Source organism: Vigna unguiculata, chromosome 3 (genome assembly GCF_004118075.2).
Source record: "Vigna unguiculata cultivar IT97K-499-35 chromosome 3, ASM411807v1, whole genome shotgun sequence".
In the NCBI taxonomy this organism is placed as follows: Eukaryota; Viridiplantae; Streptophyta; class Magnoliopsida; order Fabales; family Fabaceae; genus Vigna; species Vigna unguiculata.
Genome location: NC_040281.1, coordinates 51,712,505 through 51,729,422, shown reverse-complemented (window position 1 = coordinate 51,729,422; position 16,918 = coordinate 51,712,505). Strand labels below are relative to the sequence as shown.

Here is a 16,918-nt window from a genome sequence, read left to right as displayed (position 1 = left end):
ACTATTTGCTTAACAATTATAAAATGTCAAATCAAACTAACTCTCCTTACTTCTTTTGAGCTCTCAACGAAACCTTGACCCTTACATCCTAGACCCTTACATCCTAGATTCCTCCAACCGTTCTAAAGACATAAAAAGAAATTATAATTTAATGATTTGAACACACTTTTGTATGTATAGAGGATCAATAATTTTAAACAGTTTGTTTGAGACACATGCAACATCCAAACACATATTATCTTAAGAAATATAGCAAAATTAGAACTTACTCTATAAGAAATTGATGGGTTGAAAATATTGTCCTTACCTCTAGGACCACATAGACGTGTTCAAATCTTCAAGAAGATGAGAAACATAGTTAGGATTTTAGAGATATGTAAGAGGGTTGGTTACCAAAGAACTATCCTAAGGAATTAAAAACTTTATGAGAAAAATGAAAAAGATTATGCTGAAGATCTATATTTATATGTGTGTCTTTGTTTTTACTGATTGATTATAAGACCTCTTTTCTCTTCTAATTATTTTATTATTGTAATTATTATTATTATTATTATTATTATTATTATTAGTTTTTTTGTCTCCGAATTGTTATGAACCATAAATTTGATAATTTCTATAATATAGTAAAAAAATCATTAAATATCAATCAAATTTAAAAACAAAAATGATTAATGATTTAACCATAAAGCAAAATAAATGTAGTAAAAAAATACATATAGACACTAATTTTACAAAATAAAAACTTACAAATATTGTGAAAACAAGAAGTGTTTGCATTAGGAACATATGACGTGAGTATCAAAGGTAAGAATTATGAGTCATTCGTATGTTCCAACAACTTGGGTGTGAATGAGACATGGTAGAAGATAAAGATTACACGAGAAATGAGTCAGAGAAAATGAATCTGACGTGAGAAAGTATGAATGATAAAATTATTAATAGTATTTTTCACGTTTTTCCAAACATATGGGTTGTAATTGACTGATACTACTATACTCCATTTTACTTCTGCATATAAAATGTGTTAACTGTTGATGTAAAGGACAAATGAAGATGGTAGAATATAGATACTTTGGGACAATAATTGAGTCTTCGAACTTTAAACCAGACGGGAAAAAGATCCAATCAATGGTGTATATCCCAAACCACTGAGCTATGTAGGTAGTGGAATACTAGTACTAATATTTTAAGGAAATTATTCCCACATCTTAGTACTTTATTTATGAAACCCATTTTCTCTTTTGTTAAGCTTATTAAATGGCTGGGTCTGTCCCAGTTTGCTTTCAATTCCTTGGTCATTTTTTGGAGATGTTCTTCTCTTGCTTCAAGATCAATGACTTAATGTATCACCCTTTTCGTCTTTCGGCTGTAAAGTATTAAGTGGATCATTGATTAACTAAAAAAATTGACGACACAAAAGGAATTACGAGACCATATCAAATTCTTTATGCATTTGAATTTGAAGGTCGATTCTTGCTTCACCATGACATGTATGTGGCTTCAAACCCAACGTTATATGTTTTTCAACGTTAAGTTATCATTATGTATGCATGGCATGCACAGAGAGTGTAGAGATACAATATTTTCATACTTCACATTTTGATCCAATCTTTTCATACATTAAGTGAATAAATGGATAATTATACATACATTTTACAATGGATATTTTAAATTAAATTAAAATAATACAAAATTATTTAGCATGAAAACAGCCTTACGAACATTATTTAGTAATGGCTTATTCAAGATATAATGAAGAGAGACAAGGCATCCTAAGAAGACATCTTAGTAAAGAGAATACATTATAGCAATCAAACATAAGTATATTTATAGACTCTACACAACGGAAAATGTCAATAAAAAATTTGCGAACGCTCTATATAATCAAAGTTGAAGGGATTTTAATCAGTAGCGTGTTATCGAGACTACCTCGTATAGTTAAACCACACAGTAAATTAATTAATTGATATTAGTTGTTATCTTTATTAAGCATCACAACAGACTAATTAATAAGTTTAATTGCAAATATATGTTGAACATTGTGAATAATGTGATTTTGTTTTAACATATTATATATATATATATATATATATATATATATATATATATATATATATATATATATATATATATATATTATTTCGGGTGTAGGGATCAAGCACCTACTTATACCATTCCAATTTTACTTTTTTCTCCTCAATTCCTCCTCTCCAAGTAATCTGCTAAAACTTCTTCTCCACGCAATCTTCTGCCTAGCTCGATCGGTTGAACAGACGATCGGTGTACCTGTCTAAAAGGCTCCGATGCTTAAGTCAGTTAGGGGACCGATCGGTCAATAATCGTAACAGCTATAATAAATGCGAATTAAAGATCATCACCAACTTACCTTTGGGCCCTATTTATAGTTTCCGACATGGGCCTGTAATTATGGCTCCTTAAGCACGACCCAATGATCCCCTAATCATGATTACTGACTTGTTTAATTTTAATTAATCCCTCTGATGGGTCCAGGTTCTGTTTGGCCGATCGACCGATGGTCGCTTGGCCAGGCGGGTTATCTTTGTGATTTAACAGCTTTAAGTAATGAGACGCATTTAATTTGTGTGATCGATTGACCGATGGTCCTTTTTACAGACTTGTACTTTGACCAGTGAAATGTTTCATGTGTGTGGCCGATCGACCGATGTTCCCCTCTAAGGGTTGTTTTATCTGTGTGACCGATTGACCGATGCTCTCCTTGATAGGTTGTTTCATCTGTGTGACCGATCGACCGATGGTCTGTTCAGTGTGCAAGCCCTCCCAACCTTGTTCGATGGACCAGTGGGCTTGCGATGTCGATGGTCCATACAGTATATATATATATATATATATATATATATATATATATATATATACTATATTTGTTAAATGAAAGAATATTTTTTATTAATATAACTATGAAACATGTTATCTTCTAAAGTATTTTTCATTAATATTTATTCTATTACATTATACGCTATGTTGAGTAAATCATGCAACCGTGTGTCTTTTCTTTCAAGGATTTAACTAACGTCAGATTTTAATATTAGTTTTAAATGATTAAGAATAAAAAATATATTATAATATCAAATTCTATTTTTTTTCAATCCTTAATGCAAAAAATATATAATTCACCAGTCCCACTAAAATGATTAAAATTAATTAATAATATTAAAGATGATACTTTTATATAAAACCCGAAGGAATTAAGGAAGATTAATTTTAATTATAGTTATTTAAAAATGAGGAACGATATTATAATAATTATAATAGTTGAAGGGTGTAGTGTTAAAGTGGAAATAAAGTATAGCACTTATCCCAATTAGTCATACTAGGTTACTACTAGCTAATACTTTCGTAGTTCTCGAAAAAGTGCAGAAATTACACCCACACAGGTGTCCAAATTCCATGGCATTCAGAATTTGATATTATAAAATTAAAAAATGTTTAAAATTGAAGAAGTTTTCTTTTATATGGTGGTGAATCATTATCGGCATTTGGGGTGGGGCAAAAATGAAGAAATTAGAAATAGAAGAGTATTACATAAGCAAGAGACAAAAAGAGGGAAGAGTAACGTGCAGAAGGTAGATGGTGATTGCTGAGTGAAATTCAATGTCTAGTATTTTCCAAAGCCTCTTTGTCTCATAAAAATATGTGAATCACATACTTGTGTCTGCAGGAAGAGTGTGGTTTTTTGTTTCAAGAACAACCTTTGGTTTCTTAATTATTTTAATGCATTGTGTTCCTTTCAAATGTTAGTTCAATACGCTGCAGTTTCTGACGCACTGGGAAATTTCAATTATTCAATGTATTATTAACCGAATTGGTCAATAGTTCCAGAGTAGAGTCCACCACATTCTGCCGCATCATAGGTTTTAACACCACGCCAATGCTAGAATTTGTGTTCCAATTTAATTCAATGTTTCATTCTTCTCGATATGCATGTATTCGGTTAAATAGATTTTTAGTTTTTAACATTTTTTACGAATTTGAATTTCATCTTTATTTTAAAGTTGGTTATAATTTAGTTTTTAAACTTTTAAAATATAATATAATCATTATAATCTAGTTGTTTTAATTTTTTTATGTATCAAAAAGAATTTCGGACTAATGCTTCATTAAGTGCTTCACAATTCAACTTTAAGATTTTATTTATCAATCATCTACCGAAACAATTTTGCATACCTCCACTACATTTATCACACGAACAATTTAATCCAAATTGCATTTTAACTTACATTCATCGTAGATTTCAATTCATACGATTATACATACAATCAAAAATATAACTAAATGGTTGTACATTCCTATTACATATTATTCTTTACACAACGTCACAATTTAGTTATTTTATCTACACAAAGAAAATTTCAAAAAATAATTAAAGCATAACACTATAATCACAAACAGGTCAGGTAGAGACCTGTCTTGAGCATATAGAGGCTACATGTAATTGAAATAAGGCCTAATGCAAAATATATATATATATATATATATATATATATATATATATATATATATATATATATATATATATATATATATATATATATATATATATATATATTACTTCAAAGAAAAATGGGTAGAAATCGAACATACATAAAAGAGAACATTGATCGGTAGGTTGTGTACTATTCGCAATGACCAATACTACAATTTTAGATTTTTAAAAGAACTAAGACGGTATCAAAATTGTAGAGACAAAAGAGAGAACACTTAAAGAAACAATATTTAGAAATATAGTGAATTTTTATAAAATGAACTCGACTATTAAAAAATCCATTTATTATTTAATATTTTTAATAATAATATAATTTTCTTATCTAATTTTTAGATCTCATCCATCCAACACGAAATTGATAAACATTTAAATATTATCATAATTAATTCATGTGCCACTTCTTTTAAAAGTAAAAAAATATTTTTTAGAAAAGATAGTAAAAAAACATTTACTTAAAGAATAATGTATACATAAAAAAATAGTTATGTTTTTTAATTAACATTTTGAATAAACAAAAAAATAAAATTTATTTGATTTAATTTAGTTTTCAATTAATAGAAATTTAATTGAAATTTATTAAATATTTTAAGTAATATAATATAAAATTTAATAAAATTTAATATATGTTAATCGGATTTCAAAAATAGGTTAACATTTTAGCTAAAATTTTGTTTTAATTTAAATTTTAATAAATATTCTAATCAATATGTTTTTTAAAAAGTATTAAGTTGAATTAATAAAAATGAAATTTATTTCATTTGGTTCAATTTTAATTTAATAAAATATTAAAGAAATATATTAAATATTTTAATTAATTAAATTGAAAATTTTAATATAATTTAGTGTATTTTAAATTCTTGTTTAACATTTTTAGTGAAATTATGTTCTAAATTCAAATTTAATAAATATTTTAGTTAGTATTTTCTTAAATTTTAATTTAAACGAACATAAAAATTTATCGATTTACTTGAATTTTAATATAATAAAAAATTACTTTATTAAATATTTTAGTTAGTTAAATTTAAAATTTTAATATAATTTAATATATATTAACCAAATTTCAACACGTTAACATTTTTAATTAAAATTTTGTTTTAAATTAAAATTTAATTAATATTTTAATTACTATATTTTCTTAAATTAGAATTGTCAAAATGGGTAACCAGACTCAATCTACCGTGGGTTGATCACTTAGTGAGCCAACCAAATCCGACTCACTTATCAGCGAGTCAAAAAAATTTGAACCCGGCCCGGCACACCACGTGTTGGCGGATTAAAAGAATTGGCTAACAGACTCACTTAATTAAAAAAATATAATTTTTTTATCTTTTTTCAGTCAAGACTAAATTATAATTCTAATTAGAATTTAAAAAAACTTTAATACAATCCAAATAGAAACCAAAATCACAAAAATATAAATTATCTATGTGTTGGCTAAAAAAAATAACTTAGCATGACCGAAATGCAAAACCCAACTTAACAGAAAACACTTGTGTGACTCTTTATTTGCGGGTTGGTAAGCCACCAACCTGGCTCACCATGAGTTCAACCCGGTTGAGCTGGGTTCTAGGTGAGATGAGTCAAAAATCAATCCGTATTAAAAAAATTTCACCCCAACCCGACCCGTGGTGAGTTGGGTTGACTCGTAGATTCCAATCCATTTTGACAATTCTATCTTAAATATTAATTAAAATTAATAAAAAACAAAATTTAATTTTTTTTGTGTAGTTTTGATTTTTTTAAATTAAAATAATGATAATAAAATAACATTAATATTTTAAAATAATACTGGATTTCAAAATTCATTTAAAGATACCATAAAATTTCAAAATCCGATTAAGTATTTTTTCTTATTTCAAAATTTGGTTAAATAATCTTTTTAATTTTAAAATCATAATAAATACTTTTTGGATTTTTAAATCCGTACATTTTTTTCTTCGGGATTAAATGAAGAGAGGCTCAGGGATGTTACCAGAACGAATAACATATGGGTAGTAGGTTCCCGTACCATGTTCGTTGGATAAATATCATTACGATTTTTACGTCTTGTATCCATATCTATATATGTTCGAGTATTTCATTACGAGGATACCTGTCTATTTTTTATTAATATCCACGAATATGTACAAGTACGCGGGTATTTACAAGAGAAATATTTAATATTTAATAACAAATTTTAATTGTAAATTCAAATAAAAATACAATGCATAACATTTATAAATTTCAAACAAAGTGAAAATAAGTTATCTAATTAGTGTTGAGTAAAAGTTTACAAATAAATAGATATTTTTAAAAATCAATTGATAAAAAGTAACCCATTCAAAATCGATGTGTTGATATTTTAATTTTTTTAATTTAAATTAAATTATAGCGAGTACCGGTATCCACGGGTAGGAATACTATGATATTTGTACCTGTCATATTAACATGCGGGTATAAAAAATACTCGTACCTATTATATGCGGATATCCATTTTTAATATCCATTTTATACCTATTATAGATTTTATCAGTGAATACCCCCACAAGTACGAATTTTTTGACATCCCTAGAATAATATATTTTTACCTGCTTAGTCAAAATTAAAGGTTAGACCATTTTGAAATTTAAAAAAGTTTAGGAGTGTAAGAAGAAAACTTAGAGGTGCATGAAGAAACCCCACATGTTTAATGCCACAATACCTGAGAACCCATACGTTTGTTGTGGGGTTTTGATATTTACACCACCTTAATTAATAAGTATTTCCCTGTACTTAAGCCCAAAAGAACAAAAGGCAAAAAGATACTAAAGTCCAATATCATATGTAATAAGGTCTTATGCGGATTGCACACTATTGTTTTGAAGAAAAATTTACAGTATTATGTACTACACTGATGGAAAACATCGTACTTAATTTAGGTGATAAATTTATAATATTTTTAATAAAGATGTGTATAAGATTTAAACAATAACGAAGATGAGATGACAAGATTTAGTTTAAGGAATAATGAAAATGAGGTTGAGAAAACAGTTTTGATAGGGGCAAAAACTGGAAAAACAGAAGAAGAGTATTTTAGTAAAAAAATTATAGACAAAAAGGAGGGGGTATACTTCTTAATTTGGAGGGTGTGCATATAAAAATATCCAGTACTTTCTAAAAACAAATTTTACCTGTGCATGTATTTCAAAATTTAATACATTTTAATTGGAAAACAGATTTCACTTTTTCTGTACTGGAATTCGAAATCCAGTACTTTATAGAAAACAATAATAAAAATACACTCATTAGTTTAAAAGGAAGATTTTTCTTTTTTTCATGATATATGGATTTCAATTTATTGGCTAATACTTATCAATTTTTTCTTATTAAAACTTGATTGTTGCATGTAGTCCAAACGATCTTCTGCCATTCGATTGACTCGTATCTAATTTGAACCAACAATCATTTGAATTAGTTTATTATATTGAGAATTTTTCCCACATATAAAAAATAAGTAAATCATAAAGATACTGTGTTAAGATTTACTACATTAAAAGAGAGATTATATTAATTTTAGTAAAATATATATAATTCAGAAAAAAAAAACATTATAATTTAAACATGATTTATTTATGTACGATAACTCCGCGAATTAAATTCTACTCTACTTTCATGTTTCAGTCTTTACATCCTATTCAAGTATGTTTAAAAAAAAAAAATCATATTCCCGCACTTACATAACCTAACGACTAAATGAATCTTGGCCAATTTAAAAACAGACCCTTGTTTTTGGTTGGGAGAAGATAAAAAAAAGTCTCTGGAGAAAAAGCAAAGAAATTGAGGGATTCAAAAGTCTGGAATCGAGCTCAAGATTCGGACTGGGAGTAAAAATGGAGTCCCCAATCTCAATTTGCGACGCAGAGATCTCTCTTCAAACGAAAAAAGTCGACGCTTTCACCGCTTCTTTTTCCGAATCTCTTCATTCTCTCGTAGCCATAGCGCAAGAAACCGCTCGCTGCCAAGGTCCTTCACTTCCATTCAGTTCTCTCATACGCTTTCTTCTCACTTATTAGGGTTTTCACTCGAAACTTCACTACCTTTGTCTTAGGGTTTCCGTTCTCACTCTTTCTCCTTTCTCCTCAGTTCAACTAGACGAGGCAAAAGCTAAACTGAGAGACACTGAGGATGATTTGGTCAAAGCACTTGCTGGTGACTCCAACTTTTTCTATTCAATTTTAATTTCGCATTTCCTTTTTAATTTACAGTTGATTCTTTCGACCATCAAATAACTGCCTCTATCTTTACGTGCAGTCAAGACTCGCAAAGAGGCCAAGCGAATGGCTTTGGTGGATGCTATTGCTTCTACAAAGGCCAGCGTTGAAGAACTCAATGCAAGTATTCAGGAGCAGCGTGCCAAAAAACAAGAATATGCTGCAATTATATCTCAACAATCTCTTGGTAATGCTGCAACTTTCTTGCTGGGATGCTTCTACTTTATATGTATTATCTTTCTTTCTGGATGCTTATTTATACTTATAGTTATTTAATCTAATCAGTGCGGTAAAGTGAAGGTACTTAACATTCCCTTATTATATTATGTTGTGCAAGAACTCAGCAGTTAACTTTGTTGGTTTTCTACTATAGTCATCACGGTCAGACGTGTTTGTAGTTTGAGATCTTTTCAAGTCTACATGTTTATTTTGTTTGTAGGGCTCGTCTTTTTGTGATGACGAAATTATATGTAAATATGAACACGATATGTCTCTGTGATTGCTTAGAATCATTGTGGCATTAACGTAGCCAAGTGCCAACTTGCAATGGCATTCAAATTACGTTTATTGAGGTTGTCACACCCTATTACTGACATTTTTTTCTAATAGCTACTTCAACATGCAATCTATCTTCTGTTTCCTTTTCTGGAAGCATAGAACTTTTTAGGACTGGAATTATCAAGCAGTCTTTAATATAATTTTTAATGTATTAAGTTTCAACTGTTGTAAAAGAAGTTATATGATGGTTTTCTCATTTGTGCCCTCTTTCCTTTTGGAATTGTGTTTGTACCTTTGACCTTGTATATATCTGCATTGTTCCACTTACTATTGGATATCTGCATCAGGAGATATATTATAAACAATTCTAAGCTAATTTTTCCTCACCTCTCTTCTCTTTTCGACTATAAAAAGCTCTGGCTGCATCTGAAGGGAAATTAAATGAAAGCGTTGAACAGGAAGATGAAACACAAGAGGTCATTTCCTGGTACAATAGGGTCCTTGGATTTCATGTAAAAGGCGGACGTGGTAATTGGTTGCATTAATCTTTTGTATAAGGATTGTTTTTTCTTCTGAAAATTGATCCCCTAACTAGTTCGTCTGCTCTTCAGGAGTAAAATTCACATTCAAGAATATAAATATGAACAATCCAAATGAGGAGTACTTCTTTACTATCCTCCATGAAAAGGATACATACTCATGTAAGTATAGTATCTGATTTTGTTTATGATCTTAAAAGTATATAGATATACTTCTGGAAGTCTGAATTTTGTCCTTCATCTTTCAGTATTAAGTTGTGAACCTTCCCTCAGCGAAACCAAAGAGTTGATCCATGAATTAAACAACACAAATGATTTATTTAAATTTGTCAGAGTAATGAGGACAAAGTTCCAAGAAGCAGTGGCACAAGGTACAACAATGATCCTTTCCTTCTTTTACACGAGTGCAGTGATGAGATTGGAGAGTTCTGTATGTTGCCAGAGGAATTTAGCACTTAAATTGCAAATTAAGTTTATTGGGCCTTTGTCCAGTCTTATTATTATTTTTTTTAAAATTGAAACCATGATTACTGAAAACCAGGTGAACCAGCTTGCTACTTATCTGCCAAACCAATAAGCCTTGGCCAATTCTGAAAGTTTATCCCTAGCCATTGTTGTAGACATGGCAACCAATGTTTGGAGAAAGGATTTTACTTGGATCTCGTGCATAGTTATTAGGAAGGATTGATCTATCTATATTTGCGATCATCTCCTTAGTTGGCATTTGTTTTAAGGTATCTTATTACACTTCCAGTAATCACATTCCTAAGAATATTGTAGCTATGAATGTTTTCTTGGATTTTTTCAAAACATGTTTGTTTACAATCTTAATATTCCGAGGAATATTAACTAGAGGTTCAAATGATTTAAATAAAAATAAAAGTAAAATTTGAAGTTAAAAGAATTCTAGAATATAACTTCCCATACTCTCAGGGGAAGTTTCACACCTCTCACTGGGAATAAAAAAGGTGCAAGAAAAAAACGTGCAACTTTCTTAGGAATCAACAATACTGAAGGATAATTTTGCAAAACCCATGGCAAACATGAGAATATTATGTGCCTATGTTTACACTCAAAGGAATGAGCTTATATTCTGTTATAGTAAGACACAACCATTTGAATGCTGCTTATTATGAATGTTATTTTTTAAAATTACATAAAACAGGGAGTTTAGTCGAGACAGCTGGTGAACATGAAGAGTCTGCTTTTAACTCTGCATCTGCTCCAGTTTTGTCAATGTCATCTGTTAGAAGTGATTTTCTGGGCAAGGAAAATGAACATCAAGTTGAGCCTACAGAAGGTAATACAAAAGTTGGAAGAAAATATGTTCATAGAAGGCTAAAAGCAGTCTTATCTCCTGGATCTGCATCATCTGTTCGCCAGTCTCCTCGTTTGATGGTATGAGTTCTCAAATTCTTTATTTGTTGACTTAAAATTCTTGTCTCATCATACAGCATTATCCCCATTCAAGATCATTCTCTTCACAGAAGATTCTCTCCTGTTGTAGTTGACTATTCACTATTGACCATCAAAATGAATCTTTTCTTATCTATTCTTGGTGTCATCAATCAATCTTAGCTTAGAGAAAGATGATAATGCTTACCTGACTCAGAATATCCAATTTTATCCTTGATATATGTGTGCTGTAGATGCTGAGAGTTTTATATTAGTAATTGAAATGTTATGTTTTGAATTGGCTTAAGTGACTGGAGTTGACTTTGGCCCCATTAGTTTTTTAGATTGGAACTGAATTGGGTTTTGCCTATAAGTTGTAAGTTATAACAAGGACTGAAAAGAGGAAATTCTTATGGACTTGATTCTCTTTCTTTCTCTCTTATATTTCTGGTCAGACGGAAAAGTGTATGAGGAAGGGTGAAATATAGGTCTTATAACAATTGACTTTGGCCCCATTAGTTTCTTTCTCTTTTATAGGTCTTTTTCTGGATCTGAAATATAATTACCATTCTTGGAATAATTGCTGCGGTCTACTGTTTTATGTGCATTGGCCCTTCAGGTTCCTTTTGGATTTATTTTTATGGATGATGGTTTAGAACGATGGAGGGTTTTATCTTCAATTCATTTTTGGGTCCTGTGGTGCATAGATTGGATATAGGGGGTTGCTGTAATCTCTATTTTGACATCATTTAATTGAGAATAAATTGATATAATTCTTGTATATATCTATGTATGCATACAACAGCAGCCAATACCTGTTTCGATTATACATGACAGGCTAATAAAGAAAGTTGAGGGGAGGGTGCTGACTACGTCATTTCTTGATACAGACCGAGATCTCTGAAATTCTCTTGTATGCATAACTCTTGACTCAGGGTTGCCAAGTGCTAACAAATTGACACAATTCTAGGCATTTCTGCATTCTAGATGTCTCATTTTGTACATATTAATCAGTTGATCTTCGCAAAACGGGTCAAACGCTAAACTGTATTGGGAGACAGGAGATTTGTTGTAGTTTAAAAGTTGTAGACATCTTGTAATATCCATTTTTCTTTACATTGTTTAGCTTGTTGCTAAACTAGTTAAGTGAAGCAATGTATTCGAATGGGTCTTCATGATCGTTTGCCCCTAGTGTTCAAGAATTTCTTTACCCGGATATTCCAGATTCTATATGAAATAGACTCACACCACAAGACCCAGGATTCGTTAATATTAAAGTTAAGTAGAAATAATTATGAATTATTGAACGAAATAACCATAGGTGTTGGGCACAACTTGAGGAAACGTAACATTGAATTACAAGATCAGAACTTTTCTTGCACTTTTTGCCTGGAGGAAGAAGAGACAGACAACAACACACCTTTTGTTATCTTTCAGATTCTTAGTTTTGATGTCGAGAAAGTGTTATTGTTGGATTGGAATTCAAAGAGTGTTGCGGGTGGATTGTAGAGTATTTCTTTGCAACGTAAATATGCTTTTAAAGGAAAGAATTTTGGTGAACCGTGGTGTTTGATTCATTTGTCCGTGTTTTTATATTTATGGCTAAGTAGATATAAATAAATCAAACAAAGATTTAATTGAAATTAAAGAACATTATTCACGAAAAAAGATTAGAAGGTATTGCACAAGATTGGAAACTGATTTAATTGAAATTAAAGAACATTATTCACGCAAAAGATTAGAAGGCATTGCACAATAATATCTAAACCACTTTTAATGAATAAAAAAAAGGATAATATATGGTGAAAGAAAAAAAGAAGTTTGACAACAAATGCAAAAGAGAATCTTAAAATTTCAGAGTTTTGAAATGTAATTGTTTAATGAGTGTGATATTTATATGTCTTACCAAAAAGTCAAGTGAAATTATTGAAAAAAATATATCAAAATTTGTGTTATAAGGTGCGGAAAATTTAATCAAACACTACTCAATATTTAATCTTATAAAATAGTTTTCTTGATTAATTATACGAAGTCCTTTTATAAAATAATAATTATATTCAATAAAATAAAACTAGTATTGTTTTAAAACACCTAATATAATTTCTATTTTAAATAATTAATCTAAAATTTAAATTCAATAATGTGACTCATGTTTTCAAAATATAGATTTGTTTTTATTTTTATTTTTATTTTTATTTTTATTGATTACACCAACTTCATGTAAATTTTTTAAGTATCTTATTAACTCATTTATTTAAGTAAATAAAATTTAAATCCTGAGCTTATTTTAACAAAAAAATGAAGTTTGAATTTGAGTCCTGTAATTAATTTATGATTTAATTATTATTCTTTTCAATTTTCATTGGTACATTTTGTTTATTAATATTTTATTAGCGCACATATCCATTCTAATTTCTAGAAACTAAAGAAAAATTAGATTAAAATATACTTTCCTATTTGTGACCATGATTTAAGATTTGAAAATGAAGTCTTCAACAATGAGAAAAAATGTAGCTTTTTTCACAAAAAAGTTTGAGTGCCAGATCAAAAGTGGTATTTTGAAATTTTAAATTAAATAAAGGATATAGTAAATACGGATACAAAAGCTATTAATATTAAACTAAAACCTACTTGAATACATTTAAATAATTGAACTTAAATTTGCGCAAACATATGTATGCTATGTTAGATAAACGAGTATGTATGATAAAGCATTTAACGAGGTAGGTTGAATAATTTACAAATAACTTAATCTCTGAAGTTCTACTATTTGCTCTCTCCTAAACAGTAGCACCTTTAGGAATTCTTCAGATATTCCTCAAATTTCTTTTTCGTAGTTTTACTAAAAATTGGGGCAATTTATTTGGTAACTAATTTTGTACAACATGTGATCGTAATGGGTGCTACTTAACGTGAAAAGATAGTTAATTACAAATATTCACACGGTGTGGAAGAGTATGAGGTATAGAAAAAGGGTAAGAAACAGCATCAATTTGGGGCTTGACGTAACCGTTTGTGAAGCAATGCATAGGTTTCATTCCATAGCTTTTTTGCTTCTGATTCCTCGTTTGCAAGACTTGAAGAGTTACTCTCGTTACAATCTGTAAAATATTTTCCACTCACTCCTTCTGTTTTTCCACTTAGCGCAACATAACACGTCGTTGATGCTCCCTACCAACGTGCATTCATGTACTAATTAATTAATTAATTAATCAATCAATCATTGATCAAGCACTAAAACATTTACAAACCTGTGATATCGATTTCAGTAACTTGGATGCAATGAAAAACAGGGAATCTGCATGGAAATAAATTTTGTTGGCATTTAGTTGCTTTAAGACTGTGAAAATTACTTTAAGTATGCAACTTATTTAATTAATTACCCGTTATTAAGCCCTTATGCGCCCTGATAATCCCCGTCTTTACAATCCCTGGATGCACTGCGTTAATTGTTACATTTGCATTCCTTTCCTGTGATCACACCCAAAAATTAATTAGAAATCAATAACACAGTTTTTAGAATTTGTCTTAATTTAATAGGCGTGGTGTTCACGATTCCACACAAATAATAAAATATATAAAGAAATAGAAAGTTTGCTGAGTTAAGTTATGTGTCATTTTCTAACCTTCAGTTGTCTTGCCACTGCCTTCACATGCAGAATTGTTGCCAATTTTGACTGAGCATATGCGCGTGTGCCATTATAACTGCGTTTGTTATTTAAAAATAATTAAGATGATTGGTATCTAAATTTATTAAGGAAATAAAATTTGATCAAAATTTTGCAGAGAAAGGGAGGAGTGGTATGGTGATTGTACTTTTTTCCGCAGAGCATGTCGTTGAAACAAAACGTGGATCTTTTCACCCAGCTATGAATCACAGAGGAAACGTTTATTATTCTTCCTTCAATACCCGATTTCTTTGCAGTATCTATCATTTTCTCTAGCAGCATTTTCGTTAACAAAAAATGTCCTGCAATTTAGCAAATAATATGGAATTATTTTCTGCAATTGACTACAAAACATCATCAAGAGAAGCGTTGACTATTAGAAAGAGCCAGCTTGCTTTACAATAAAAAACATTAGAATTATGCGTTTCAAAACATTTCTAATAAAAATGAGGACACTCTGTTTGAGAGTTGACTTTGCTTCTTTAACTTGTGTGCACGCGTTTGTGTCGTGGTTAAGAACTGCAAGAAATAGGTGAGAATGGAGAAGTACCTAAGTAATTTGTAGCAAACGTCATTTCGATTTTCTCTTCGGAGAACTCCAAGTTCTGAGAGTACATTCCTGCATTGTTTCTGTGCAATAAATATATTCCATTCCAACTTTTAGTTCTTATGTGGTGAAATGAAGGAAAAAACATGATAAAAGTAAAACTTACATGAGAATATTAAGGGGCAATTCTAAAGCTAAAAACTCTGAGCAAAATCTCTGTACAGAGGCAAAAGAGCTGAGATCGATCTCCAGCAGAATAACCTGAGCATGAGGACTCTCCTTTTGGATTTTCTCTCTCACTTCCCTCGCCTTTTTCAAGTCCCTCGCACCGATCACAACTCTCACTCCTCTTTTTGCTAGCACTCTTGCTGTTTCGGCTCCAATTCCAGAAGTCGCACCTTCAATTCAAAATTCAACCACACATTACAGCTTCATTAATTAAGTTAATCCCACATACTTTGAAAACAACAAGACATTTGTTTAGGTAAAGCGTGTGTGGTAGATTGCTACATATTTAACATAATCCTAGGTAAAAAAAAAAACAAAAAAGATGGATAGAGATGTCTGACACTGACAAAACAAATGTAGATTCAGCAAGTACAAATGAAAATGCTGGTGACACTGTAACAGCTTATGGCTACACATATATATAATATCATAAAGAAAGTGGCGAGTAGAAAGTTTTCACGAATATTCTCAATTAAGTGATGGACAACACCATCGCTCTGATCAGATTCTTGAAAAACAGAAAGGAAAACCTTAACCGTTTTTCATTCTTAATTATAGACCACAAACAAACGGTCACAAGTGCAACTGGAACCGTGATATGTAACCATTTTTCATGATACATGTGATGTTGTTGTATGGTGACTTACCAGTGATGAGAGCGGTTAGATTTGAAGGGAGCAAGGAAGAGAAATCTTGAGTGACTTGTTCAGCTGTTGAATTTGAGCCGAAACCACTTGGGCCAGCAATGCCTGCTAAGTATCGTAGTGTTGCCTTCATGGATTGCCCTACTTTGGAATCTCTCAAGGACAAAGCATTCGTGTCTGCAACTAAAACCCACACATACCTTATATATATGGTAACTCATACCTAGGTTGTGTTTGCTCATAATTTCTTAAACATGTAAATATGGATCAGGATCGTAAACATAGTAAGAAGAGTTGTAAAGTATGTAATTTTTTTTAACCTCGTTTTTTATTTAATTTTGAAGTACTCATTTAGAACGTGGACTTGGACCAAGCCAAAATGATAAGCAATTATTAATATATTAATGAAGTTTTTTATAGCAGCAGCTGAGGTCAGAGAGAGTTTTGTACAATGGTTAGTGAAACGTAGTTGAGTTAGTGCATTGAATTGAATGGCACATAGTTTTTTTTCCTATTAGAGTACCCACTAATTTTGAAGTAACATAATTGATTGTGAGTTGAGACCACCCATGTCGGATGGTCCACAAACTATGTGATTTGAACCTACCAAAACGGTAGATATTAATTAATTATATCACCAGGTATTTG

The 16,918-nt window shown here is 30.3% G+C and overlaps 2 protein-coding genes across 2 annotated transcripts; one reads left to right on the top strand and one right to left on the bottom strand.

The window, feature by feature from the left end:
• Positions 1 to 8,218: 8,218 nt before the first annotated feature.
• On the top strand, positions 8,219 to 12,382 carry LOC114176569 (kinetochore protein SPC25 homolog). The gene is made up of 8 exons (XM_028061649.1): positions 8,219 to 8,503; positions 8,624 to 8,689; positions 8,792 to 8,938; positions 9,664 to 9,777; positions 9,861 to 9,950; positions 10,037 to 10,159; positions 10,954 to 11,186; positions 12,021 to 12,382. The coding sequence occupies exons 1-8, from the start codon at positions 8,371 to 8,373 to the stop codon at positions 12,036 to 12,038; spliced, it is 924 nt and encodes a 307-aa protein (XP_027917450.1). The 5' UTR covers positions 8,219 to 8,370; the 3' UTR covers positions 12,039 to 12,382.
• Positions 12,383 to 13,868: 1,486 nt separating this feature from the next.
• LOC114177206 (short-chain dehydrogenase TIC 32, chloroplastic-like) lies at positions 13,869 to 16,551 on the bottom strand. The gene is made up of 8 exons (XM_028062470.1): positions 16,274 to 16,551; positions 15,565 to 15,796; positions 15,402 to 15,481; positions 15,000 to 15,153; positions 14,810 to 14,888; positions 14,567 to 14,654; positions 14,435 to 14,481; positions 13,869 to 14,354 (listed from the first exon to the last, which is right to left on the bottom strand). Exons 1-8 carry the CDS (start codon positions 16,401 to 16,403, stop codon positions 14,172 to 14,174), a joined length of 993 nt encoding a protein of 330 aa, XP_027918271.1. The 5' UTR covers positions 16,404 to 16,551; the 3' UTR covers positions 13,869 to 14,171.
• Between the last annotated feature and the right edge of the window lie 367 nt (positions 16,552 to 16,918).

Coding starts and splice junctions, on each gene's coding strand:
- LOC114176569 (XM_028061649.1), top strand. CDS start 8,371: ATGGAGTCCCCAATCTCAATTTGCGACGCAGAGATCTCTCTTCAAACG. Junction 9,778..9,860: donor TCATGTAAAAGGCGGACGTG/GTAATTGGTTGC, acceptor TCTGCTCTTCAG/GAGTAAAATTCACATTCAAG. Junction 10,160..10,953: donor CCAAGAAGCAGTGGCACAAG/GTACAACAATGA, acceptor TACATAAAACAG/GGAGTTTAGTCGAGACAGCT.
- LOC114177206 (XM_028062470.1), bottom strand. CDS start 16,403: ATGAAGGCAACACTACGATACTTAGCAGGCATTGCTGGCCCAAGTGGT. Junction 15,482..15,564: donor TTGCCCCTTAATATTCTCAT/GTAAGTTTTACT, acceptor TTTATTGCACAG/AAACAATGCAGGAATGTACT. Junction 14,355..14,434: donor TACTGAAATCGATATCACAG/GTTTGTAAATGT, acceptor GCACGTTGGTAG/GGAGCATCAACGACGTGTTA.